This window comes from Myxocyprinus asiaticus, chromosome 14, assembly GCF_019703515.2.
Source record: "Myxocyprinus asiaticus isolate MX2 ecotype Aquarium Trade chromosome 14, UBuf_Myxa_2, whole genome shotgun sequence".
Taxonomy (NCBI): Eukaryota; Metazoa; Chordata; class Actinopteri; order Cypriniformes; family Catostomidae; genus Myxocyprinus; species Myxocyprinus asiaticus.
In genome coordinates, this window is record NC_059357.1 from 42,621,048 (window position 1) to 42,648,562 (window position 27,515).

Here is a 27,515-nt window from a genome sequence, read left to right on the forward strand (position 1 = left end):
GTTAAACTGAGTTAAAAGAAAGCATTTTCGAATGAAGATCAATCTATGATGTGTGCTTGATTTGAAACATGTGAAACGGCCTGGCAAGGCAGACAATATAATGACAGACACTGCCAGACGGACCATCGGGCTGTGCAAATGTATACTGTCATCTATCTGGATAGGTCCGATGACAGTGCACTGTACAGTCTGTGAAGGTGTACTGTATTGTTTAATTTTTGGGTAAACTATCCCTTTAACGTCCATCTTAAGTTGAGCTGAAGCTAGGTTGAACAGCCACACTGTGCAAGAACAATTGGCTTTCAATCATGGGGTCATGCGTGACCGCTGTAGTTCAGCAAAAAGCAGGAATTGTGGGTAATAGTACATTACTCAAGCACATTTACTCTATAATTAAGTTTAGTCTTCTTGGGATCCGGCCAAACAAAGTGGATGAGTCAGTATGGGAACACTTTGAACACATACCACAACACCTCAGGGCTTTAGACTTCATTGAATGATAATGTTATTGGGTGGTACCATTCAAACCATCACAAATGTACATAAACATAGCTCTCTAAACACAATTTTCACAGAGAGGTCTGTTAAAAGAGGTTGCAATATAAAAAGCAAGGTAAATCATTTCAGTTTGACCTTTGCGTAAGACATAATTTGCTACATCACACTTGTAAAGAAGAGGAACTTTATGTCTTTGACTCCCTGTAAGTCAGGGAATACCTTCTGCTATAAACATTCCCTTCTTTTCCAGTTGGCATTTCCTTGGAAATGGTTCCCATCCTTTCCCTGGAAAATCTATTCTTGAATCTTTCTCTTTTTCAAAACATGATGTACCCTAATGGTTGGAACAGCATCTATAGTCACGTTTCCATTCATTTGATATATGCGAAACATCCGAATATCACAAAAACAATGTGAATAAAGCAGCGTTTCCATCCCATGTGTTTAAGAGAACAAAATCGACACTTCTTGGGAAATTGACTCAAAATAAAAATGGAAGTTGAAACCACTGTGGCTCTTTTATTAAATGTAATAAATTGCTTCTTTGGTTTAGAGCGTGCCGACAAAACTTCATGTTTGCTAGCGTTCAGTGGCAGATGCCTTATGTCTGGGAGCAAAATCAAGCATTTTTCTTCAGAGTGTCCTGTTGTCTATGTATGCCAAGTTTTGTGAAGTTTAAACATTGTGCTCACAAGATGCAGTTCAATAAGTCACTATGGGACATGTCGGAAAATGTATTGGCTCATATCTCAGAAGATTAAGTTGATCAAAATTCTTTTGATAATTTCTAGATGATAAATACCAAATGTCATGTGAATCAGACAAACTTCTCTAGACGATACATATCAAATGTCATGCGAATCAGACAAACGGCCTAGGACGAGTTCGGAAAAGTAGGTTATAAAAAGAATTAAGTGTTCTAAACAATTTCAGGTGGAAATCAAAATCTACATGACCATCTGATTTGTGGACACTGATTAATTCATAGAAAAAACAAATTTATAGTCAAGCCCTTACGGTTCCAGCATTCTTAGCAAAAATGTAAATTAGCTTATTATAGCACCACCTTGTGGCTGATTTTTAGAAAGTCTGGAGTACACCCTCACCTTGAAACCCTCCAAAGATATGCCAAAGTTCCTAATGATCAGCCTTTCACTATTGAAGTTCTAAGTTGCTGAAATTTGATTTGCTGCTGGTGGCCATATTTGTTGACTTGTCCAATTGATATAGTATTTTAAGCGCAAGTTAGCACTTGCCCCAAAGACGACGCATGCCAAATGTTAACTACCTCCAACATATGGTTGGAGTTATAACAGGTTTTAGGGATGTGCAAAACTACATATATTTTTAAAATCAACTAGTAAGTGGGTTGTCTCAAGGAAGTGTTATATAATGACACTGATTTATGGTTATGTTCAAAAGATTTAAAAGCAGGCACTGAGGAATGCAGAGTGCTGAGCAGCAGAGGACATCGAGTAAAATGAGGCCAGTTGTGTTTTGGCCAGGTGGCTGCAGTTCCATTAGCATCTCTGAGGGGGAAATGCCCAGATAGTGATGAGACTTCCCAGGCAACAGCCATGAGCCCTCATACTTACTCCACATTCAGTACCATCCCCTGCATCACAGTGAGCTCAGCTGTATAGTCATTACTGCTGTCGGTAATACTGATTTTCAGTTCAGAGTTGGTTCTAATGATGACAAACAAGTAGCGAGTGTGGAAAGCAACAGTGGGTAGGGTTGGGAACCAAGAACCATTGTTAATCAAAAACACTGACACATCATTCAGAGTAGCAATATGACGATATATATCGTGGCGACGCTATGAAGTGTCTATTGATAGAGATTTTGCTCATGTAAATTTACATGGGCGCAGCGTGGGCTTATCTGTCAATGGGCAGGGCTTCGCGCGAGACTGAGAGAATTGAACAAACATGTACAGGGTTTTTATTACATTAAAAAATTTCAGCGGCCGCCCAAGCAAATTCAATAACATTAATCTCACATTTGGCACTACATATAAATTCTTATTACTACAACTACAAGTGCTTAATATAATTCTCATCTCAGGGCTCCAGATTGCGATTAAAATGGTCGCAACTGCGACCAAAAATAATTGATTGCGACAATAATTTAAAATCTAGTCACCACTGGCGACAGTAGGGTTGTATGCATATGCGGTTTCGTCAGATATCATCTTTATTGAATACATCTTTAGAGTGCGCACCACCAGTGTGTCTCGCGCCACTTTTCTATTGTTCTGTTGTGATGATGAGCTCGCTGCACCGCACGCAACAACAAACCCAACGTGATAGAGTCGTGAACAAATGACTCATTTGAATTGGGTCTTTTTCATGAATCACCCAAAAAGAACTGGGGGTTTGAACTCAGGAGCTCTGGTTAGCAGTTTGAATCAGATTCACTTTCTCAGTGAATCATCCGTCAGTGAGCTCACAACTGGGAGTGCAGACATTTCAAAATAAGAGTCCCTTGTGTATTTGGAGCTTCTTTATAATTAAAAGTCCCGTTTTGTGTACCAATTTTTTCTTCTTCTGGTAATTATTGATTGGGATTGGAGTAGCACAATAAACTGCATCTGGGATTTCATTCAATTTGCACTCTTGTAGTCTCTGTGTCTGGGCCATACGGTAACATTAAAGAAAGACTGAGGTGATATTTTAAAACAATAAAGATATATCTATCTATCATATATATATATATATATATATATGTACACACAGGTGCATCTCAATAAATTAGAATGTCGTGGAAAAGTTCATTTATTTCAGTAATTCAACTCAAATTGTGAAACTCGTGTATTAAATAAATTCAGTGCACACAGACTGAAGTAGTTTAAGTCTTTGGTTCTTTTAATTGTGATGATTTTGGCTCACATTTAACAAAAACCCACCAATTCACTATCTCAACAAATTAGAATACATCATAAGACCAATAAAAAAAAAACATTTTTAGTGAATAGTTGGCCTTCTGGAAAGTATGTTCATTTACTGTTTATGTACTCAATACTTGGTAGGGGCTCCTTTTGCTTTAATTACTGCCTCAATTCGGCGTGGCATGGAGGTGATCAGTTTGTGGCACTGCTGAGGTGGTATGGAAGTCCAGGTTTCTTTGACAGTGGCCTTCAGCTCATCTGCATTTTTTGGTCTCTTGTTTCTCATTTTCCTCATGACAATACCCCATAGATTCTCTATGGGGTTCAGGTCTGGTGAGTTTGCTGGCCAGTCAAGCACACCAACACCATGGTCATTTAACCAACTTTTGGTGCTTTTGGCAGTGTGGGCAGGTGCCAAATCCTGCTGGAAAATGAAATCAGCATCTTTAAAAAGCTGGTCAGCAGAAGGAAGCATGAAGTGCTCCAAAATTTCTTGGTAAACGGGTGCAGTGACTTTGGTTTTCAAAAAACACAATGGACCAACACCAGCAGATGACATTGCACCCCAAATCATCACTGACTGTGGAAACTTAACACTGGACTTCAAGCAACTTGGGCTATGAGCTTCTCCACCCTTCCTCCAGACTCTAGGACCTTGGTTTCCAAATGAAATACAAAACTTGCTCTCATCTGAAAAGAGGACTTTGGACCACTGGGCAACAGTCCAGTTCTTCTTCTCCTTAGCCCAGGTAAGACGCCTCTGAAGTTGTCTGTGGTTCAGGAGTGGCTTAACAAGAGGAATACGACAACTGTAGCCAAATTCCTTGACACGTCTGTGTGTGGTGGCTCTTGATGCCTTGACCCCAGCCTCAGTCCATTCCTTGTGAAGTTCACCCAAATTCTTGAATCGATTTTGCTTGACAATCCTCATAAGGCTGCGGTTCTCTCGGTTGGTTGTGCATCTTTTTCTTCCACAATTTTTCCTTCCACTCAACTTTCTGTTAACATGCTTGGATACAGTACTCTGTGAACAGCCAGCTTCTTTGGCAATGAATGTTTGTGGCTTACCCTCCTTGTGAAGGGTGTCAATGATTGTCTTCTGGACAACTGTCAGATCAGCAGTCTTCCCCATGATTGTGTAGCCTAGTGAACCAAACTGAGAGACCATTTTGAAGGCTCAGGAAACCTTTGCAGGTGTTTTGAGTTGATTAGCTGGTTGGCATGTCACCATATTCTAATTTTTTGAGATAGTGAATTGGTGGGTTTTTGTTAAATGTGAGCCAAAATCATCACAATTAAAAGAACCAAAGACTTAAACTACTTCAGTCTGTGTGCACTGAATTTATTTAATACACGAGTTTCACAATTTGAGTTGAATTACTGAAATAAATGAACTTTTCCACGACATTCTAATTTATTGAGATGCACCTGTGTATATATATATATATATATATATATATATATATATAAATAAACTCAAGCTTTTGACACTTAGGACAATTGAGGGACTTGTACACAACTATTACACAAGGTGAAAACATTCATTGATGCTCAAGAAGACAACACACTACTACATGCATACTATACTTTATGTAAATATCTGTAGATTCTGAAGAGCAGTACTAAATAAAAAAAAAAATTATATTTTGTATTTGTATAAATTATAAAAGGGATGTGAACATTTATGAGACAAAAGGCAATGCAAACATATCTTCTCAACTATGTATACGGTTTATTAAACCTTCAATGAATGGATTATCAGCTGACTTCCTTTTCTATCTTGTTTCTGAACAGCAATCTAAATCGAGCAATTCTGTGATTTGGCAACTAAAAACAGCCATTTGGCTCCTTAATATTTCAGTTTAGGAGCCAATGGCTCCCAAGTCATTTTTTTTAGTCTGGAGCCCTCCATCTGACACACGCATCTGTGTTTCATGTGCGTCTCGCACATTACATCTAGAGCACGGAAGTGCGTGCGAGTCCAGCAGGCTTCCCGATATTTGTGCTCCACAGACAGGAGAGTGCAGAGCAGGATCACTCATGTTACTCAATCATTTTTGATCCAGGAAAAACCCTGATTGGAGAAAAACATCTCCACAGAACAGGACGACTCCCAAACAAGTCATGAAAATGAAGAGGAGCTTGTTATTAAAACAGCTGCGACATCTGTGGTGTAGGTTCACAAAAGCCGACACGGAGCAGAAATTGTTTTATCTGCAAACTCGTAACACAAGCAATTTGTTTTACCTCCTCAAATGAAGCACGAAAAAGAATATTATTAAAGTCAAAAGATGCACTCCACATTAATTCGGTCATAATTTATTTTGCAAGTGTTTATATTTATTTAATGTAATGCAGCAAAGAAAATAATGCATATCTTTAAAAAAATCCAACGAAAATAAACACTTCTTGCACAAAATTATGTATTTTCTCAAATTACTCATATCGTGATATAAGATTTTGGTCATATCGCCCACCCCTACTTCTGAGAGACTGCTAAATAAATCTGAATGAATTCTGATGCGCAAATTATTAATGTCCAACAATACGGGTTCCACAACGATTTCAATAACAACTCAGGTACAGGTTGTCTATTTATTGTTCTTGCATTATTTAACAGCACCCAGAACTTCACATTCAACTCACAACAAAGTCAAAACTTTTCCTTTGAAACGTGTCACTGTTGATTCAATAATGATGCAGCTGTCAGGATTTCTCTCAGCTCATTTTAGAACCAAATGTCAAGAACATTATTTGGTTTCAGTATTTTTATTTACTTGAACAGGTTCCGAATAAGTACCGATTCTTGATTTCCAACCCGAGCCAAAATTCGACAGTATGTGTCCATAGTTTCCCAGGCCCCGTTGCTGCAGAAAACTTGAGAAAAGACAGAGATCCACGAAGATAGAAAAATAAACTATTAAAGAGGTGACAAAGGAGAACAGGAATAGATCACATCCACTTCAAGAAGCCCCTCTCAGCTCTGGCTCTTGTTATAAACATGCTAGCTCAAAAGCTGAAGTGGTGGTGGGGGTTGGAAAACAAAGTCAAACCCTTTTCAACATACAAAACTACAAACACTACACCATAAAGCGGATGTGTATGTGTCTTTGCATTCTTTACGCTTCCTGTTTCTTCAGCTTCCTGTGCCAGCTCTCTTCCACATACTTTAATGTACATTACCTTAAAAGAAATTAGAGGTCGACTGATAGTGGATTTTGCCAATATCAATAACTAACGTGGTGGGAAAGGCCTATAACCGATTAATCAGTCGATAAATTTGACAGTTTATTTAGAGAATGTAAAACAAACAAATGCATTCTTTCTTCACTATGGTGGTCAAAAACAAAGAGTCCAAAAAAAAAAACAAAAAAAGACGCAGTTTTTTGTTCAACCATAATCCCAATAATAACCAGAAAAAAAATAACGATTTGGTGCGTAACGCGAAACACATCGGGGACTCTTATTTTGAAATGCCAAAATGATGAAAAAAAGAAATAATAATAAAATAAATATCGGCAACTATCAGCATAGATTTTGCCAATAACTGATAGTTCCAAAAAGCAACTATCGGCACAGATTAATCGATAAAACCGATATATCGGTCTACCTCTAAAAGAAATGTTCCCGGTTGAATACAAGTTAAGCTCGATCAACAGCATTTGTTGTTGATGCCGATTTTTTGTTTTTGAAAAATGCTAAAATTATAGTTTTCGATTTCAGACATCGTTGCGTTTTTAAAAGTTTCAGAGCGCAATTCATAGCACAACATAAGTATGTGTTGCCACAAGGGGCGCTATTGCAAGATTAGTGTGAACTCTCCACTTCAACGGTGAATTTTTACTTTTTAGCCAACTACTGTCATGGCAGAGCAACAGTTTGAAGAGAATATTGCTGAGCAAGTAACGTGAAGTCAAAAGATTTATAGTAACTTGCCAGAATAATAGCACAGATGTTTGAATGTATCTAGTACTGAGGTTTGTTCCCGTCACGGTAATGTAAGAACGCATGTTAAGCATGTTCAACCAGACCGAGCATTGGCAATGCCGTGGCTAAGCGCTCGCATCTGGGTTCACATTCTTTTGTGGAATACTTTTTAGCCTTTAGGCAGAATCTCTACCTTAACCCTCATTCAAACGCTGATTAGATTTGAGATGTTTGATTAATTTCCACAAATCAGTTCCTTTAAAACTGATTTCAATTAATCACGTCAATGATTTGTTTTATCACTTAAAAGTGATCATAGAAGCATGGCATTTCACATGTGTTAAAATGATTTAGTAACAATACATGTAGGTAAAAACTTCCATTTAGTATATTTGTGCATACAAATAAAAATGATTAAATAGTTTACTTATTTGATGAAAACATGCCTTGATTATTTTAAACAAGTTAACTACTGTATTTTACTTCTTGCATTAAAAATTTTGAATCTGGCAATACTGCCCAGTTGTGTTCACGATACCAAAATTTCTGTGGTCAGTACCAATACCAGTAAAATGTGATGATTCTTGATACGAATTTCGATCACACAGCAAAATTGACTGAACACACTTTTTAACTATTTTAATATCAATGTAAATAATCAATTAAAGCAAATAATTTTTTTCCAAAATCTTGTGTTTTCCACTTTTATTTTTTACTTAATTCCATGTTTTGAAGTTTAATTAAACTCAATGACAATTTTAATTAGATTAATAGTTCAGTCATTTTTTCCTAAATATGACAAATTTGTGTGTGAGCAATTAAAAGCCTTGCGTCAGTCATACAGTGCGTGGTTATCGAATACTCTGTACTACCGGTACTGCAGAAACACTGGTTTCTATTTTAGTATCGACTTGGTACCAAAGCATCGGTACTTTTGACATCCCTACTGCCCAGCATCCTCCCCATCTAGGGTCCATAAAAGCCATGAAAGCCACTGGGAGCCCTTACAAAGGTGGGAATGTCAGTGACCTATCTCCACTGTGATGGCCAGATCTAAAGTGACCTTTAAGCAGGATCTCTTTGATGTCTGTCTCTCAGAATCTACAATGACATGAACTAAACATGCTTAAGATCATTTGTTCATTTCCTAATTTACATATCCTTATATATGCACTTCTTTAAAAAACATGCAAAACAATGCAATGTTTATAAAGAGGTAAACAAATTCTTGACATAAATGGTAAAAAAGCCACATGCATAAAAGTTCTTGAACTGTTATATCAGGCGAACGCATGAAGAAGATACGTGACTTATTCATTTGCCACCCGCTTTTACTTTAGTTTCCACTAAAAGAGAAGAAATATTGAATTGCGGTCATGTATATAGAACAGTCACTTCCCTCCGCCTTCATTTTTGAACATCTTCTTGGCCACGACCTCAAGAAACACATCACTGCAGTATTTCACATGGCAGTCATTTCTATGCCAGTGAAAAAAGAACAAAATGCTGTTTGTTGGACAACTTGTTCAGTCTTTGTGTGTGTGTGGCTATTTTTATTTACATTTAAGTTTAGTGGAATTAAATGTGTTTTAATGTAATCTTTTTAGTACCTTTAGCTCAATCCAGACTTAATAATGCTTCAAATAAATTACCTTTATATAAAGAACTGGATTAAAATTACACTTATTTATTATTGATTTTGGAGTTGTGCAGTTATATTTTTTCCTTCATGAACCATTATTATTTGTCATACTATTATCTCGGCAACAAGTGCATAACATTAATAGTATTCTATACTTTATTTTATAAGTTACTCATTCCTTTATAAAAAAACATTAAAAAAAAATACATAAACTCATGAGAGGTGAAAAAGGTGAGAAAGTCATAGGAGGTATTCCAGGAGTATATTTAGGTTGTTTTGGGTATTTAAAGAGTTTAAGTGTTTAAGCTTAAAGTACCCATTTCAAGTGATTTTATTGGTAAAATGTTGAAAATCGAACCAAACAACCGGGCAAATCGACTTCAAAAAAGGTGCCTTAGTTTGCATGCCTGTAAAACTGTCCTTTTAAATGAAGGTGGGAAGCAAGCTTTAAACAAACTGAATGGATTTAAGAATTTAACCTTTGAGACAAATACTCTCAACTGATTCACAATCCGAATAGCTGTTCTCAACACTCTTAAGGACAAAGTTTAAACACTGCGAAGGCCATGCAGACACCGCCCTGACGTTACCAATTATACTACGGCGAGGTCTTCATGAATATTAATATGATTATATCTTTGAAACCAGACGTACAGTCACATGCCCTAATTAATATTCAAGAGACAGCCCTTCGTCATAGTAGAATTCACTCATCCGCTAACTGTGTCTGCCTTTCAGCCAATCAATTGGAAATACTGAGCGAACGTCAAGTTACGTCATTAATATTCATGAGCAAATCCGTCACCATAGTACGAATCGTAAATTCGCTCCAGAAAGAAGGAACTAGAAACTACAGCGCGCCATTCGCAGTCTCGCACTACACAGGAAGCAAAGGCAGATTTGTCTATTTTGGGGTTTTCAGCAGCGAGTTCGTTTTGCGAATCAAGTGTGGAGACTTTTTGAAAATAAGTCCATATCGGAAACACATTAAATGGTTATGTAAATACGTCCAAACATTCAGTCTGTGCCTAGGCAAACATGAATCTCTTAGCGTCAGATTGAATAAATGGGAAATTTTAACGAAAGCTCTGCAAAAAAAAAAACAAAAACAAAAAAACAAACAAACAAAAAATAAAAACACACACACACATATATATATATATATATATATATATATATATATATATATATATATAAAATATATAATTTTTTTTTTTTGGATAGGTGTTCCAGTCATCTCACACAGAGAATTTTGCCATCTGTATCATCCTACTATCATTAAACTGTTTTACAACCAACGCAAAACAATGAATCAGAGATTACGACTGAAAACAGGTGCATAACAGAGAGAGAGAAAAAAATTGGTTTCTTTTGTGTAAAGCTGAATTGATCCTTATGCTAGCAAGCTAATGCTGCTAATCGACCATCATTTCCAGCACCAGGAAGTTTATAAAAAGTTCAATAAGCTCTAGAAAAAAAATTATTCCATCCAGAAATCACGAATGCGTTAAATAAAACAATCGGTTGTGTTAAAATGTCTCTCATCAACAGGAGATCTACGTTCAGAAAATTGATCCTTCATGCTCAGGTAAAGATCTACATTCACAAAGAGTATTTCAGGGGGAATATCGCATATATATTTGATCAGTTTAGTGGTTGAGAGGTGAAATTGCACTGTGGCTTTGAAATGATTTCAGTACGGGGGGAATTTTAACTTCCCCCATGAACGAGATCAAAAACGTCCTGTCAAAACGTGGATTTGTGAAAACAAAACCCCATGGCTCCATCACAAATTGACTCTAAATAGAAAGTATTACAACGTGGCAAAATCTCACATTTAGAAGTGATCATTAACTTTGATGTTGAGCCGCAGGCTGTCAGACAACGCCTGATAATCAATTCAGACAAGACTGGTGTGGCAGGATGTGATGCGCATGTGACTGTGGACGCAATACTCAGCAGTCAGAACCATGAAATGAGATATTTAAGGTATTTTTTTCTCCATAAATCGGGTTTATAAGGGGGCCGTAAATATAGTAAGCGGCGCAGGGAGGAAATGCATGTATCAACTTGCTGTCTTGTGTCAACCTGCTGTAGCTGCCGAGCTAAGAAAGATGCCAAAGTAGCCGGAAAAAACGTCAATGCACGCGCAGACGCCGCTGGATATTTTCTGTAAGAGGAATGTGAGATCTTCGAGATGTTTGTGGTGTGAAAACTTACCGTGGACCTGCGGGTACTGGAGTCAATAGGATAGAGTGAGCTTCCCTGACTTTTCAATGGCGCGATGAGGGAGCGGCGACGATGCCAGAAAGCGACACACTTCCGGGTGTACGGTGAAAACGCGTCGAGCACGAGCACGTCACGCCAGATTCTTTCATGTGCATGCGCCTGCGTTTTTTTTAAGTCGCATTCATCTTGTGAAATTTAGTTATTCAGACGCAAAACATGTCACTCGATTGGAATGTCTGCCGTGAAGATTCATCTGAGAGTAAATAAAAGCGAATATTTGTAGTTGTTATAATAATTTTATTTATTTTTACTAAAATAGGTGTCCTGAGAAATGACACCTGTCTCTGTGACAGTACAAGGCTGCAAAAGAATAGGAGCAGCTTGCCCTTTTAGCCAATCAAAAACAGTCTCTGTCTGTCAATCATTTTGCACGTTCGGCTTAAATGCATCTGATTGGCTGACGTGTCTTTGGAGGGCGTGTTCTGGGCGGTCTAGTGGAAGGTAGCGAATCGGCTGAAATTTTACACTTTGTGCTTTACTATTTACTTAAGCGGATCACAAGCCCATTTGACATCATGTGCAGGATATTAATTTTAGATATCTACAATTAAAGGTGCACTCAGTAATTTTTCCTAATTAAAAAAGTTTAACTCCTAAAGAGATGAATTGTAATTTTGCAATATATGTAGGAAATCATGAGAACTCACATTAAAATGAGGACTCCAGTCATATCAGTAATCTTATTAAAGCTGTTTTATTCTACATGGAGAGGGTCCACACATGGGGGCTGCCATGTTAGAATCACATGACCAGCTGAATACTACTCGCTTAATCTCAGTAACCGTCCTGTTATTGGACACTTTCACTCATTGATTAAAATAATCATGCCTGACTGTGAATACTAAATTTCTACAATGACATCTGAAACTGAAAACTATTGATTTTAAATGATGCTGCATCCAAGCCGCTAGGTGTCAGTGTAAGTCCAAGATGACACAAAGACAAAAGTTACTGAGTGCACCTTTAATTTTCACTAGTTAAAATGCAAATTCTTTGACATCACCAATTACATTTAAACTAATAAAACGTTAATTCTTTATATAAAAAAACGCAGTTACTCACAGTGAATTAAAAAAACATTTTTGTTGTTGCATTTTCACTAGTAGAATTTCACAATGATCTATCATTCACTCCTGTTCAAAACAATTACAGATACCTATAATTTCTTACTTGTTAAAATTCCAATTTCACATATCAGCTACTTCTTACTATGGCAAGCCGAACTGACTTTTAATCATTCGCAGGATATGAATTGTTGATATCAACAATTACATTTTCACTAGTAAATATGCTAATTCTTGATATCAGAAATGATGTCATCACTCGCAGCACTACACATTCTTGATATCAAAAATTTAATTTCAGCTAGTAACAACTGTAATTCTTGATATCCATAACTGCATTTAGTCATAGAATTTCACAATGATCGGTCATCCACTCCTATTCAAAACGCAATTGCAGATATAAAAAAATGAATTTCTTACTAGTTCCATATTCTAACTAGTAAAAACGATCAATAATTACATTTTTACTCATGCAAATGTCCATTCCTGATATCAATGGAATAACTACTAAAAATGCTCATTTAGGATATCAGTAATTTGGTTTTAACTAGTACCAATGTTAATTGAAGATATAGTAAGAAAGCCTTAGTTTTAAGACATCTTTAATTTTCAGTTTGTGAAATTCACTTTCTAGATATCCAAAATATCAAATGTAACATGTCGACATGCATTTAAAGAAATCAAAGACTAGCATTTTTACTAGTTGTAATTCAACCGGGAATGGTTATTTGCACTAGTAACGTAATTACTGATGTAAAAAAATAAAATTAAAACACGTAAATATATTGCTGAAATGTGAAAATTGGAATTTCAACTAGAAGAAATCAGATATCTAATTGCGTTTTGAACAGGAGTTAATGACAGATAATTGTGAAATGTAAAAGTTTGAATGCAGTTACATAAGTTTTCACTAGTATCAACAATGGATATTCCCACATTATAACGAATTTCTGCCATCAAGAATTAACATTTTAACTAGTGAAAATTTGATATCTATAATTCATACTTTGCATGCGATTAAATGTCAAAAGGGCTTGACATACTCCACAATAATTGACAATTTAGCCACCTCGTTCATCTAGGTGACAGATTCTAAAACTTAAATACCACTTAATTCAGCACAATACAATGGAATGAGGAAAGTATATTTAAGGGGTACAAGTTTTAGTAAGCCTATGGGTTAAAACTACCAAATGTTGTCATGACAAACCATGTTTAAGTAAAACATTTGTTCATCCAATTAAAACAAATCCCAAGATTAAAATAATATCAACCATGACTTGGGAATAGTTTCCATGGTAAATTAGGAAAAGTGTTGTGGCCATTTGGCCTGCTACACAAAATTAAAATCAAAGTATTTAAGGCAAAACACTGAGCTGCAGACATCTAGTGGCTGGTACAAGTACTGTGCACAGAATGAATCAAATTACAGGGAAGTGGCTCACAGGAATTGAAATTAAAATCAATGCTCGATGCATAAACCTTCAGTTAAATGGAGAAACATGGTGACAATTCTGAAGTGTAATATTGGGAGAAAAAAAAAAAAAAAAGGTCAGGTGAAATGTGCATACAAAAGGCAGAGGCATTGTGTGTTTACCAATAACTGCAGGTTTTATTACAGTGATTTACAAGAATGGATCAGACAAGCCCATCCCCTAAATCCTACAGTCCAACCAGGTTTTTCTCAAAGAAAAAGGAACCAAAAGATAAAACGATAGGTAAAAAACACGAGCATTTTAAAAAGGAGAAAAAGATTGGTACACAAATTTAAATCACTTCTGAAGACACAAGTGTAAAACATCCGGCATGTTCATAGCAATAACAATGATGTCCACTCTCCCACGTCGGAAGAAAGGGGAATGAGACTTGACACGTTTGTATTTAGCTGGTATCCATCTGTTTGAAGAACAAATACAACAAAATTACCAACCAGTCTTTTTGAAAAGGCAAACTTCAAAAAGAGATGTCATTTGTCAACACACCCTAGCATTGTAGGCATCTAGCTGGGCATCCAGCTCTTCAGCAGAGAGCTGCTGTTTGCTGTTGCCACCTCTTCCCCCTCGTCCCCGACCTCTGGCTCCTCCACCGCCACGTCCTCCACGACTTGTGCGTGCGCTAAAGGTTCCAATTCGGTTTCTGTTCATGCCACCACCTCCACGATTCAAACTGTTTGGAAGAGGAGAATAAAATTCAAACCATATAAGCAATAGCAAACGAGGACAACATACTAAATGGTTAGTCCTTCCTTACCCCTGCATCGGAGTCCGCCTCTGTGCATCAATCTGTGAGGTAACGAGCTGTATGTTCATTGGACGTCCTAAAAGAGAGTTTATATAAGACTGGGAAAAGTTGCCACAATTCTAATGGCAATCAATTCAACACCTCAGGGTTTACGGACCAATAAATTGCCTTGAACTTTCCAGTAGCGATAGGCCGATATATGGGTTTTAATCAATTAATCTGTGCCGATAGCTTTTTTTTCCCCCCCCCACCCTGGAGGCCAGCACTGAAGGATTGTACAGTTAAAATGGCTTGGTTCTACAGTATAAAATCCACTATTGGTCAACCTCTACTTTCTAGGCACATGCATATTCGGAATGGAGACTTTAAAAATAATTTCATTCAAACTTATGATTGACCACTTTGTGAACCGTTTCAACCATTTCATTGAAAAACAATTTACTGAGAAATTTGACAATTACTACACGTGTGGCGTCATTCTCTAGCACGCCCTCATAGACGTGCGCTGCACACTTCAGTCACCATTCATGATAAAATGGTGCCATTTTACATGTTACAAAATGTAACTTAATCTTCACTATAAATCTTGACATCAGTAGTCTCCTTGACAATCATAATTTCAAGATCAATTACACTTCCTAGCATAATCTATGGCTTTGTGCATGGGTCAAGCACTAGGAAGTGTAATCTAGCTTGACATCATGATCATGCCTAAAGACTACATGATTGCAGAGAAGAACAGTGAAAGAGTTTGTTACAAAATGTAACTTAATCTTCACTATAAATCTTGACATCAGTAGTCTCCTTGACAATCATAATTTCAAGATCAATTACACTTCCTAGCATAATCTATGGCTTTGTGCATGGGTCAAGCACTAGGAAGTGTAATCTAGCTTGACATCATGATCATGCCTAAAGACTACATGATTGCAGAGAAGAACAGTGAAAGAGTTTGTTACAAAATGTAACTTAATCTTCACTATAAATCTTGACATCAGTAGTCTCCTTGACAATCATAATTTCAAGATCAATTACACTTCCTAGCATAATCTATGGCTTTGTGCATGGGTCAAGCACTAGGAAGTGTAATCTAGCTTGACATCATGATCATGCCTAAAGACTACATGATTGCAGAGAAGAACAGTGAAAGAGTTATACTATGGTCCATTCCCACCCAAAACTGATTGGATCACTTCAGAAGCCATTGATTAAAGCACTGGAGTAATATGGATTACTTTACTTCCTTTGTGCTTTTTGGAACGTCAAAGTTTTGGTCACCATTCACTTGCATTGTATGGACCTACAGAGCGGAAATATTCTTCTAAAAATCTTTTGTTTTCAGCAAAAGATGGTCATATACATCTGTGATGCATTAGAGTGAGTCAATAAGAGAATTTAGACCCAACAAACCCTTTAAATATTCATTTCCATGACTTTCCCAGACCTGCACGACTGTGGAACCCTGACACCAGAATTTCTCAGAAAAGGAAAAATGGACATTATGGACACGTGTGCAAACATACCATCAAGAGGAACGCCATTGTACTGCTTCATAGCTTTCAGGGCATCTGCTTTCCTCTCGAAGTGAACATCCGCAGTGCCAAGGCTGCGTCCTGACCGATCGTAATGTACTGCCGCTTTCTTCAAAGTGCCAAATTCTGCGAAGAGTTCCTGTTGCAAAATAGAAAGCATTTATGTAGCTAAAAACAAATCCAGAACAGAAGCCATCAGTTTTCACGCAACTCGACCCATTAACATACCTGAATGTCTGCATCGGAGACGCCAAAGTCGAGATTAGACACGAGGAGTTTGCCACCGGTCTCCACGCCTGCTCCACCGCCACCACCACCTCCTGCGTTCGCACTGTAGCCATTATCAAACAGGTCATGCTGCCACTTGTCTGGGAGCTGCTTGGGCTGCAACAGATGAGAAAGAACGCACCTGCTGACTTCGGCTCCCCAGTCTGTCACTGACAGTCCACTCGGCTGGGTGTTGGGGCAAGCAGGGGGCTCCGCTTCAACAAGGCCAGGGGACCCAGTGCGCTCATTGTGATTTCAGGCAATCCCTGCCCACCCCATCACTACAAACAAGTAAACCGTTGCAGGACACGAAACAGACGCTAGGAAGACTGAAGAGCTGCTTCTAATTTGCTCAAAAGTCTACATATATAGCTATACATTGAATCAAAATCATGTCAAATGACTCAGACCCTCTTGGTGGATGCAGGCTTAAATTCAATATGTAGCTAGATCTGTATACATGCATTACATGTCAAAATCATAAGTAACCCAATACAAAAGAGCAGGTTAAGAACAATGAACCCTTCGTAGCCTTTACCCTTGATAGCAAACTAGCTATCATTCAACCCCAAGAGTCTCTAGTCGTTCACTCCAAATGAATCCCAGCAGGCCAACACTGTGTGGATGTGGATGCTCCAGGGGTCTCCAGTGGGTAAAAGCACAGTTGAAGTCCATAGTTGATTAAAAACGAGACGCAAAAAAGTGTCCAACGTTGGGAAGAAAAGCTGCGAGCGTCCATTTTGAACCCACGCCTTTTTTGTGTGGTTATATAAATACAGCTAACTAACATTAGTAAACATTAACATTTAGGAGGGGATCTCCAAAATCGGTGGACCAAGATAGTCAAAGTCCATCCATCCATCAGGGGTTTTAACACTAGGTTACTATCTTTCTGCTTCAGTGATATTAGACCATGAAACTCCTGCCAAACAACAAGACTTCCACAGAGAACTGAAGGCCTTCTTTAAGTTGGGCTTTTACAACACCAAAAACGGTTGAATTTGAAACTTTCAACGCAGACTCGCATGAAGAACCGTGTAGATGTTCGCTGGATGTTGTGGAAAACAAGAAAGGTGAACAAACAGCGTGAATGAAAGGGATCAGCCGTCTCGAAGATGGCGGATGGAAAAGCCGCTCCAAGCCACGATGTATCCAGAGCCGCCACTTCTCGCTCCACGATGATGCTTGATTCTCACACGGATGGCAAGACACACGGGCTTAGGGAGAGAACACATTATGCACAATATATATATCTACAGAGCTTCTCCGCACTACACTCCCAGAGAAACTCCTGGGGCATGTACGGCCGCCATGTTTGTTAGGCAGCCTAGAAAGACAACAACGGACTTCACCCAGGCATGTGGATGTGCCCGTGATTTTCTCCACTTTCTCCTACCCTGCTGTACGGCGTAGGTCTGCTTCTGCCGCGACTCAGGTTCTGGCGGTTCCTCATGGGGCCCGATCCTCCGCCGCGGCCTCCAAAGCCTCCGCCTATATTTCCAAGCCGCCCGGCACCACCGCCGCGGCCGCCTCCTGTGCCTCCCCGGCCACCACGGCCTCCTCTCCCGCCGCGGCCGCCACCACCGCGCTGCTGCCTGGTTTGCTTGATAATGTCGTCTAAGGACATATCCATCTTGTCTGCCATTGTGTGGCCGTTCTTAACGCAAAACACTGTCGTTAGTTAAAAAATAAAAGAGTACGTACTGTACTACTCTGCCCCTGCTTTAACACTATGTTACACGAATGGAAGGAAACGACGTAGTTGCCGCCCGGCGCGAAATTTATAGCGGGAATGCCGATGACGTGGATCAGTGTGACGATAACTTCCTGTTTATGGTTCCCTTTGTAAGAAAAGCACGGGTTACTCCTTTATTACGTAAGAAAAACTATGAAAAGCAGTGTAGCTTTTGCTGTGAGTGTTCATCAATATTTTACTTCCACCAGTTCTACCATAAATGTTGGTAAACAATAGTCATCTGTGTAAGCCTACAATGCTTTACGGAAAATATTATTGGAATAATTTAGTTACAAATTTCAATTGCTAATAGTATTTTACAGGATTTTTGTCTGACACGTTATGTTTACTTGTTTTTAGTTGCTATGTGAATGGCCATCCCAAAGACGACGCATATTTCATTATAAAGGTAACGTCCATTCATGGGTAGATGATGGGGATGGGGATGGGGAGATACGTCCCCCTCACTTTCAATAAAACCAAAGTTTGTCCCCCCACTTTTTCATACGGCAAATGTATAAATGCAAAAGTTAAAATTCACTGGTCAATCGTGTAATTAACTCAATAAAAATGTTTAATCGATTGAGAGCCTTAAAAATATATCTTATATATTTATGTAAGTCTTGCGCTAATCGTTCTGTCCCCCTCACTTTTGAAATGACTGCTACGCCCCTGCGTCCATCAATGCAAATACACTAATTGTAAGCCTTCCTTCACAATGGAGATAAAGCATTATCTCGATATAAGTTCAAAATCTACAAACAAGAAAAGAAAAAAGAAACGAATACAGCTGGAATTTTCAAAGTATTCACTTAGACCTCCGAGAACCAGTGTAGAAGAAATGTAACGTTTGTTTAAAGCAATTAAATGATTTTTTTTTTTTTTTTACTACACATAACAGTACTAGCGGATGCTCTGAACTGTACCACAACAAAAGTTTTGGTGGGGAAAAAAAAACTGTATGTCACAGCAAAGAAAAGTATGCTCAAAAATAAAGATCTTCCAATTGACTGCCATTATTTGCTAAAGTCAAACAAAATTCACCCCAAAACAAAATATGCTGAAAACAAGTTGTGTATAATTAGTGGCTTCCTAAATACACTTAATTACAGTTAATTGATCTCTAGAGTGATCGTTTCATGTTTTTATCTTTCTGTCTTTATTTGCATTTTATCTATTTGAATCTGTACTAAAACAGCTGAAAACTTTAATATTTGTGAACTATTTTTATGGGAATATATAGGTTATATATATTTTTTATATGTGTAACTAATGCAAAATGAGCAAAGGTTCTTATTATTCCCTGATTAACTGTTTTAAACAGAAAAACAATCTGTGACTTTAGAATTTGTTCTAGATTTCCAGAGTGATTAAAATCCAATATTCATTTTTTAAATCCTAATGTTCAATTGTCAAAACTTTTGTCTGATTTGTCCTGACACCCAAACAGCAAACAATTCTTCTTCCATAGAAACAGAAGTGTCAGTAAATGAACTAAAATATACTGACAAAGGCCACCATTAATAGGTAGAATTGGTGAATAATAAGATACACAGAGCTTATGTAGATTGGTTTTCAAGAATTATTTATGTTCTTATAAACCATATCATCTCAGAAAGTGTGCAGAGGAGTGAAAATGGGTCATGATATTGGCTTCAAAGCCAGCAGAAATTAACTAAAAGTCACAAAGCTTCGCTTTTGATTTTATAGTCTCTTTAAAGAGATGCAACTTGATAAATATAATGCAGAGAGGTTAAGATAACATAAAAGTAATCTTTATTTTACTTTTATTTTAAAGACTGGGAACGAAAGATGTGGAAACATTTACTTAAAGTTCTTGAAGGTATCAGTTCATAGTTAAAAATGGAGGTGTGTATATATATATATATATACACACACTAAAAATATTTTTGGCGAGCCAAACTTGCCTCTGCTATCAGACAAAACTTACTATATTTCATCAATCTATCAAACTAACTGAACAGCCCTTCAATACTCTCCTCAAGGTAATGAATGTGTTTTGAACAAGGAGCAGATTACAGGACTGTATCCCATTTTGAGAAAGTTTGCGTGGAGTCTGTTCAATAGGATAAGCAACTGTTCTTGGCATTTCCCCTCTGTCATATCAACATCAAAAATAAAAGAAAAAATGCACATGAAGAAATATCTAAACCCAAAACCAGTACCAGAAAAAAAAAAAAAATTCCTGAAACTTCACATCAGGGCTTTTCTGCAACCGAGAGCCCAGATGAACATAAAATGGCCCCTCAAATGGCTCTTGGAAATATAACGCATAAATAGATGTCAGCCTGTAAGTCCAGACTGCAGGTCCATGAGGCTGAGTAGAGAAAGGCTTTCTGGACTAAGGTGGCCAAATATCCTGGCTTGTGGCTTTTTGTCGTCCGACAGAAGATTGGCAAAGTAAAACGGTCCCAAATGTAATAGGAAGGACAAAAAAAAAAAAACTGCTAGATCCCAAAAAGCCAAGAAACAGTCTAAGACTTCTTGAAGTCTTGTGTGTTCCGCTTCTTAAGGTCACTCAGGTCAACTGGTATAAAAGCTGAAAGAAATAGGCAAGAAATTAAGTTTCGACAAGCAACGCATTATCTATCAAGAACACTTGTTGTTATATGATGTATCATCTCAGCTCTGATCACCAGGCCCAGGTGGAATCTGCAGGGTTTGTCACATTTTCTGCACTGTTTTGGAGGGAAAGTCAGATTCCGTATAAGCCTGCTGATGACCATATTGCATCGTCAGTTTCTCAATATCAATTAAATTTTTTAAATTAACTGCCACGAATGTTTCGTCGTTAAAACGTAGAGAGGCATGCGCACAACACATGCGCACATTGGATAAAGGCCAAAGTATACTTCGGTTTCCCACGTGCCACTACGTCTCGCACATAGTGCTGGTGACACAAATTTCGTCATCAGTACAGCACGTGTGGCATTTCCATGTACAGCCCAATTTTTCTAGACACATGGACAGTATGCATCTGTGCATGTCATCTGCACATGCGCCTGCCACTGACTGTACTAAGAACGCGTCGAAAATGTCCATACAGGTTCGCGGTCAAAGGAGTATAGTTTGAAAAGCGAAGTGCTAGACCATGTGCGAGGCATAACAGTACGTGAAAAAACAAAGCTTTCCCTAAGCTTATGCCATGGACAGCAGTAGAGGTGTTTACATGTAGAATGAAATCAGGCGTATGGGAAAAAAATAGGTTTACACTTAAATCGAAAATTACCTTTCCCCGACAAAAGAAAAACACAGTTTAACATGTCGTCAGGTTATGAAGCAAAATGGGTGTAAGATTATTGTGCATGTAAACACATTCAATCTGTTTAGTGATTGTCAAGCCTTGAGAAAATTTCACATGATAATAAACTTACAACGTAGGTTGGGATTTGGGGTTTTCTCCACATACTCCTGTGGTCCACGGTCATTACGTTCACTATTTTGTGGGGATTTAATGTCTCTCAAAACACAAAGCCATGCTAGAGAGAAAACATAAAAACATAAACATGACAACAACATTTATGCCTTGAAAGCCAGTTATACATTCTAACAAAATACAAAGTCTTAAGAGGCTTCCACATGACTCACTTTAGCATTGCCCAATTGCTCATTAAACTCTACTGAGTGAAGCACCAGCATTGCGTTTCTGTCAAGCGTTATAACCATAGATATCTATACGTAGATACCTTATTAGCAGGCATTTCTACGTCAGCGTGTCTGCCATATTGGATAGGTCAAGAGCTGTTCGTCAACACGTATGTAAATTGACAGATATGGTCTGCAAAAGTCTATTGTCTTTTCCAGCCAACTTTCAGATTATCTGACTTTCCATAAACACAGGACATTATTTTAGATTATACAAAAAATCCTGACTTCACTTCTAAAAAAAAGAAGTAAAACTGGCACCAATAAACATGCCACAGTCCAAATCACTGAGATAATTTTTTTTACCCATTCTGATGGTTGATGTGAACATAACTGAAACTCCTGACCCATATCTGCATGATTTATGCACTGCACTGCTGCCACACGATTGGCTGATTAGATAATCGCATGGATGATTGTTGGTGCCAGATGGGCTGGTTTGAGTATTTCTGTAACTGCTGATCTCCTGGGATTTTCACACACAACAGTCTCTAGAATTTATTCGGAATGGTGCCAAAAACAAAAAAAACATCCAGTGAGTGTCAGTTCTGTGGACGAAAATGCCTTGTTGATGAGAGAGGTCAACAGAGAATGGCCAGATTGGTTTGAACTGACAAAGTCTATGGTAACTCAGATAACCGCTCTGTACAATTGTGGTGAGAATAGCATCTCAGAATGCTATTCTGAGATGCAGGTTGGCGCTGTTTTGGTGGCACGAGGGGGAGCTACACAATATTTTAATGTGGCTGATCGGTGTATACTAAGTCTGTCTTTGCAATAACAGGTCCAACTTAACACTGTAGTGATTTTCACTGTCAAATTTTATGAAGAGATATTTAATGTTTTGTAATTTATTTGTATTCATAAATATTTTCCATAGCATCCAGAGACCTCAGTTCTAATAACATTTAAATTCATCAAGAACACTTTTTAGGCCTACTTTATGCAATGAATGTATCAAAGCAATTTCCAAGACTGTTTTTTCTTCTCCAAATACATGTTTTCAATGTTCAAAGTGCACACCTTATGCTTTCTTGACAGGCAAAATTGTAAAATCGCCCCTTCATAATTCTACCTGCAAGGCTTGTCAAGTGGAGGTCAAAGCGCCAGGTTACATGGACACCAGAAAGCGGCTTACTGCAATAAAGTGTGTTACTGTGAGAAAGTAGAGTTCCAGTTTACATGCACTGTGTAAGCGGCTTTCTCTTTACTCCAGTATACATGCGGCTCGGTCAGTAAGCAGCTTTCTCCAGTGCAACGTAATTTTCCTGCGTCACTTGTGTAAATAACAAACATGGCATCCGAGGAAGACTTCCCTATTTTATTTTCCGTTGCTTCGCTTTAATTCCAGATATTCCACAGCTGTTGCTGTGTTTGTTTCCTTAACTTTCCATCGCAACATAATGGGGTTTCCCTCTTATGTCAAATTCTGGGATTCCCCCAATGTATTTGAGAGCCTATACGTGGACGTTAAAGAGTCAATATTTTACATTGCTCTGTATAAATGGGTATAGTTTATAGTGTCTGTACTTTTCCCCAGTGTTGAATTATTTATGCTGTGTTGATATGATGTAGGACTAAATCCTATGACGTCAGTTATCCGGTCTGTTCCACGCATATGCGCACTCTTTAAAAACCTGTAATACCGCAGCTAATGTGTTTACACGACCACATAAGCGGTGTTCTCTAAGAAAACCCCAGGTGTGTTAAACCACTTTCTCTTAATCCCTTAAATGGCATCTGGAAACCCTGGTTTTCTTAAATGCCTGTAAACATGGTCAATCAGCGGTACGTTGATTCCCTAACACGAGTCAAGTGGAAGCCCCTATAGGTAAAGGGTTGCCACACCTTTTGACAAATAATTTGATAAAGATTGCACTCAAAAAGAGCCAATTTCTAGCCATATATATTTTTTACCATTAAGCCCACCCAAATCAAGTTTTATATGTTTTCTAACAGATAAGTGAACAGCCTTTTTCTAAACTGGGTATTCAATCTAAAGGCGTGGTCATATTTACCTTTGCACTGCGAAATTCCACGGGCGAAGAAGGCTTGGGCAGATGTCAACCGCGTGTGAAACCAGCAAAAAACTAATTGCCAAGCAGCTTTTTTTTTAATGCTCCACTTAAAACTCTGGGAGAGTGATGTAAAAAGAAACTCACGTTAAAATGATATCCTTGTCCATTGTGAATATTCAATGTAGCTGTGTACAAAGCACCGTCCACAGAGAGGTCACTGCCAAACCAAGCAACTCATATAGAGCTGTTCAGGTTATAGCCCAAAAACCTGGAAGTCTAATTCTCCATGGGTTCCCTCTGGATTTTCCTATGGGTTTTTATAATGGGGTTTTTCAACTTATGAGTAAAATAAGGTCTGTGGTAAACTTTCTTGGTGATTCGTGGACGTTTTGTTCAACAACATAAATTACACACTTTCATACCTCAAACATGAATTTTTAAGTCGTATTGAATTGAATATTTTTTATTTTTTTTTAAAACACACAATGGCTTCAAAAATAACCTTTGAGGTATGATAGTGAGTAGTTTATGTTGTAGAACAAAACGTCCACGTATCGTCAAGTCATGTTTACCACAGACCTTATTTTACTCATAAGTTGAAAAACCCTGTTATAAAAACCCATAGGAAAATTCAGAGGGAACCCATGGCGAATAAGACTTCGCCTACAAATTGACATCACGGCTGAACAGCTCTATTGGTCAACGCGACAAATTCGCCTGTCAAAGTTAGCCAAATTTGAACTCCATGCGAAATCCGCAAGGGGAAATTCTTCGCCACCGGAAGTGCATCCAAATTCATGATCGCGCAGATTCTCATTGAGATGACTGTATTTCGCCCGTGGAATTTCACCGTGCGAAGCTAAATGAGACTACACCATAAGACCAATCTCTCATCTAAACACTCATGTTATTTTTTGTCATAAACTGTCATAAAAGTCCAGAGAGGGCTTATGGTGCAGTCAAGTAATATTCGAATGATCGCATTTACGAGTTGAGCGCAAACGCCACAACAAAGTCGTAATTACCAGTTGGAAAAACTCTGGATTTTCTTTGAGCCCTGGCTTTCTGAGTTGGGGGCGCATTGATTAAAGAATCATGGTGGAAGCAAATTCTTATTGGTAATAACTGTCAATGAAACTAAACTGTCAATGTAGAATAGCGATAAAGCTGGCCAGAAAATACGACTCATTTAGCTGGTTTACAAGGCGACAGGCGTGTGCATCAAAACGACATTTCCCTTATTTATAATACGCGTTTTTGCACTTCATTTTGTTGCACTGGTGGTAAATAAGCTTCCTTTCTTTGTCAGTGAAAAAGAGAGAAAAAAATATGAAATCGCAAAATGGGTAAATTCTTTCCAACTAAAATTACTTGACATATATCACGTTGTATTTACAACTTCCGACCTCATAATTACAAACTTTCCAGGAGGACTTGAATGCAGTATTATTAGGAAGAGTGGGGATTAATGGTAGAGTCCTTGTAAGGCCACATGACAAAAAAGGTATATTTATGCATTAGGGTCCCTTCCCCTATACTTACTATAGAAATGTATAGAAAATTCCATTACTTTTTCAGACATAGACATCACAACTTCACAAGTTTCCTGATATTTCCAGGTTTTCCATGGCCATCGGGACCCTGCAGGTAAATATGATGATATAAAGCAGACTTACTGTCATAGATAAAGCGCACATTTTCTTCATGTGCTGGTGTGAAAATCTCTCCTGTATTCGTTGGTGAGCGAGGGCTGGAAGTCCTCTTGTATGTGTGCATTCTAGGAGTAGAAGAGCTGGAAGAGACGTAGAAAACATTTAAAGGGATGGTTAACCCAAAAATGAAAATTATCTCATAATTTACACACCTTTATGCAATCCCAGATGTGTATGACTTTATTTCTTCTGCTGAACACAAATTTTTAGAAGAATATCTCAGCTCTGTAGGTCCATACAATGCAAGTGAATGGTGACCAGAACTTTGAAGCTCCAAAAGCAAATAAAGGCAGCATAAAAGTAATCCATACGACTCCAGTGGTTAAATCCATATCTTTTGAAGCAATCAAATCAGTATTGGGTGAGAACAGACCAAAATTTAATATCAGTAGTCTCCTTGGCGATCATGATTTCAAGCTCGATCACACTTCCTAGCATCATCTAGCGCTCTGCGCATGCGTCAAGCACTAGGAAATTTAATCGAGCTTGAAATCATGATCGTACAAAAAAAGGCAAGATGTCAAGTGAAATAGGAGTTACAATTGGAATGCTTCAGAAGACATGGATTAAACCACTGGAGTCTTATGGATTACTTTTATGCTGCATGTATGTGCTTTTTGGAGCTTCAAAGTTCTGGTCACCATTCACTTGCATTGTGTGGACCAACAGAGCTGAAATATTCTGAAAATCTTCATTTGTGTTCAGCAGAAGAAAGTCATACACATCTGGGATGGCATGAGGGTGCGAAAATGATGAGAGAATTTCCATTTTTGGGTGAACTATCCCTTTAAAAAGATTGCGACGAGATGCAGGTTTGGACACACCTACTCGTTCTTTTTTATTACCATTTTCCACATTTTAGAATAAAACTATGAAATAACACAAATGGAAGTATGGGGATTATATAGTGACCAGAAAATGTTAAACAAATCAAAATGATTTATATTTTAGTTTCTTCACTCTGGTAATTTTCTCAACCAACTTCATAAGGTACATCCTGAAATGCTTTTTAAACAGTATTAAACAGCATTTTTATGTATGCTGGACACTTATTGGCTGCTTTTCCTTCACTATCCAGTCCAGCAATTCATTTGTAGGATCAGTAGTTGTCTTATATTTATCTACAACACTAACCTGAAGCATTTAGGCATAAGCATCAAGATCAAAAGGTTTTTAATAAATTCAGTCAAGCGTGTCTAAAGTTTTTACTGGTAGTGTGTGCAAAACTATAATAAATCAAATATGGATTTTGTGCGAACTTAGATTTTTGTGTAGGGTGTAAAGACTGAAGTCAGGGTTCACTGTATCTTATGGGTTACATTTACTTTTCAATACTCACCTAGTCATTCTGTTAATGTCAGTTGCCTCACAATCTTAATATGAGGCTCAACAGAATAGTATGCTGTTCTTCAACGTGTTTTCTATGGAAAGACAAAATCAAAGAACATTTGAATAAAGGGCATAATCAACAGAAACTAAAACTGAATACTAAATCCACGGTATGCTGCATAGTTTAATAGCTGGTATAATTAGATCAATCTTATCAGTTCAATACAGCTGCAACATCAATGAATGAAATAAATCAGTAATATTGACGTGTGCATTTGACAATAGTAATACACAGAGATATAGTTCTGGTAGGACAGAGAGACCACATAAGGTTAATCAAGGAACATAAACAGTGTCTTTGTGTTTGTTATTGTTTACATGTTGTCTGTTAGCATTGTGTTTTCATAGTGGAAAACTGATGTCGACTGAACAACAGACCGAGCATATACACCGCGAATGCACTGCAACAGACTGAGAATAAATGTCGTAGAGAGTCAAACCTGTCTGTGTTTTTCTTTCTTCTGTTATCTATGTATTCAGGCCTGACTCGGCCGAAACGTTGCTAATGCCAACCAATTATTTCCGGATCAGCTGAACAAACTGAGAGAAGTGCGCGTGCGCGCAGAGAATATTCATTTACATTTAGATGACACGCAGTTTGTTTTTATCAAGATATTTAGCCTGTTAAAATGTATGGTCATAGTC

At 37.9% G+C, this 27,515-nt stretch overlaps 3 protein-coding genes across 3 annotated transcripts in view; all 3 read right to left on the minus strand.

Annotated features, from left to right (window-relative positions):
* Window positions 1-11,310, minus strand: part of arhgdia (Rho GDP dissociation inhibitor (GDI) alpha) — a 37,974-nt gene extending 26,664 nt beyond the window's left edge. The window contains exon 1 of the mRNA XM_051715679.1: window positions 11,178-11,310. The gene's annotated coding sequence lies outside the window, so the exon portion shown is untranslated. The remainder of the gene's footprint in view (window positions 1-11,177) is intronic.
* A 2,585-nt stretch (window positions 11,311-13,895) lies between these two features.
* On the minus strand, window positions 13,896-18,131 carry alyref (Aly/REF export factor). Its single transcript, XM_051715669.1, has 6 exons — window positions 17,747-18,131; window positions 16,312-16,467; window positions 16,075-16,222; window positions 14,561-14,627; window positions 14,293-14,476; window positions 13,896-14,206 (listed from the first exon to the last, which is right to left on the minus strand). The coding sequence occupies exons 1-6, from the start codon at window positions 17,993-17,995 to the stop codon at window positions 14,192-14,194; spliced, it is 819 nt and encodes a 272-aa protein (XP_051571629.1). The 5' UTR covers window positions 17,996-18,131; the 3' UTR covers window positions 13,896-14,191.
* A 356-nt stretch (window positions 18,132-18,487) lies between these two features.
* On the minus strand, window positions 18,488-27,404 carry mcrip1 (MAPK regulated corepressor interacting protein 1). The gene is made up of 5 exons (XM_051715688.1): window positions 27,311-27,404; window positions 26,821-26,902; window positions 25,446-25,561; window positions 21,481-21,585; window positions 18,488-20,645 (listed from the first exon to the last, which is right to left on the minus strand). Exons 2-5 carry the CDS (start codon window positions 26,826-26,828, stop codon window positions 20,581-20,583), a joined length of 294 nt encoding a protein of 97 aa, XP_051571648.1. The 5' UTR covers window positions 26,829-26,902; window positions 27,311-27,404; the 3' UTR covers window positions 18,488-20,580.
* Between the last annotated feature and the right edge of the window lie 111 nt (window positions 27,405-27,515).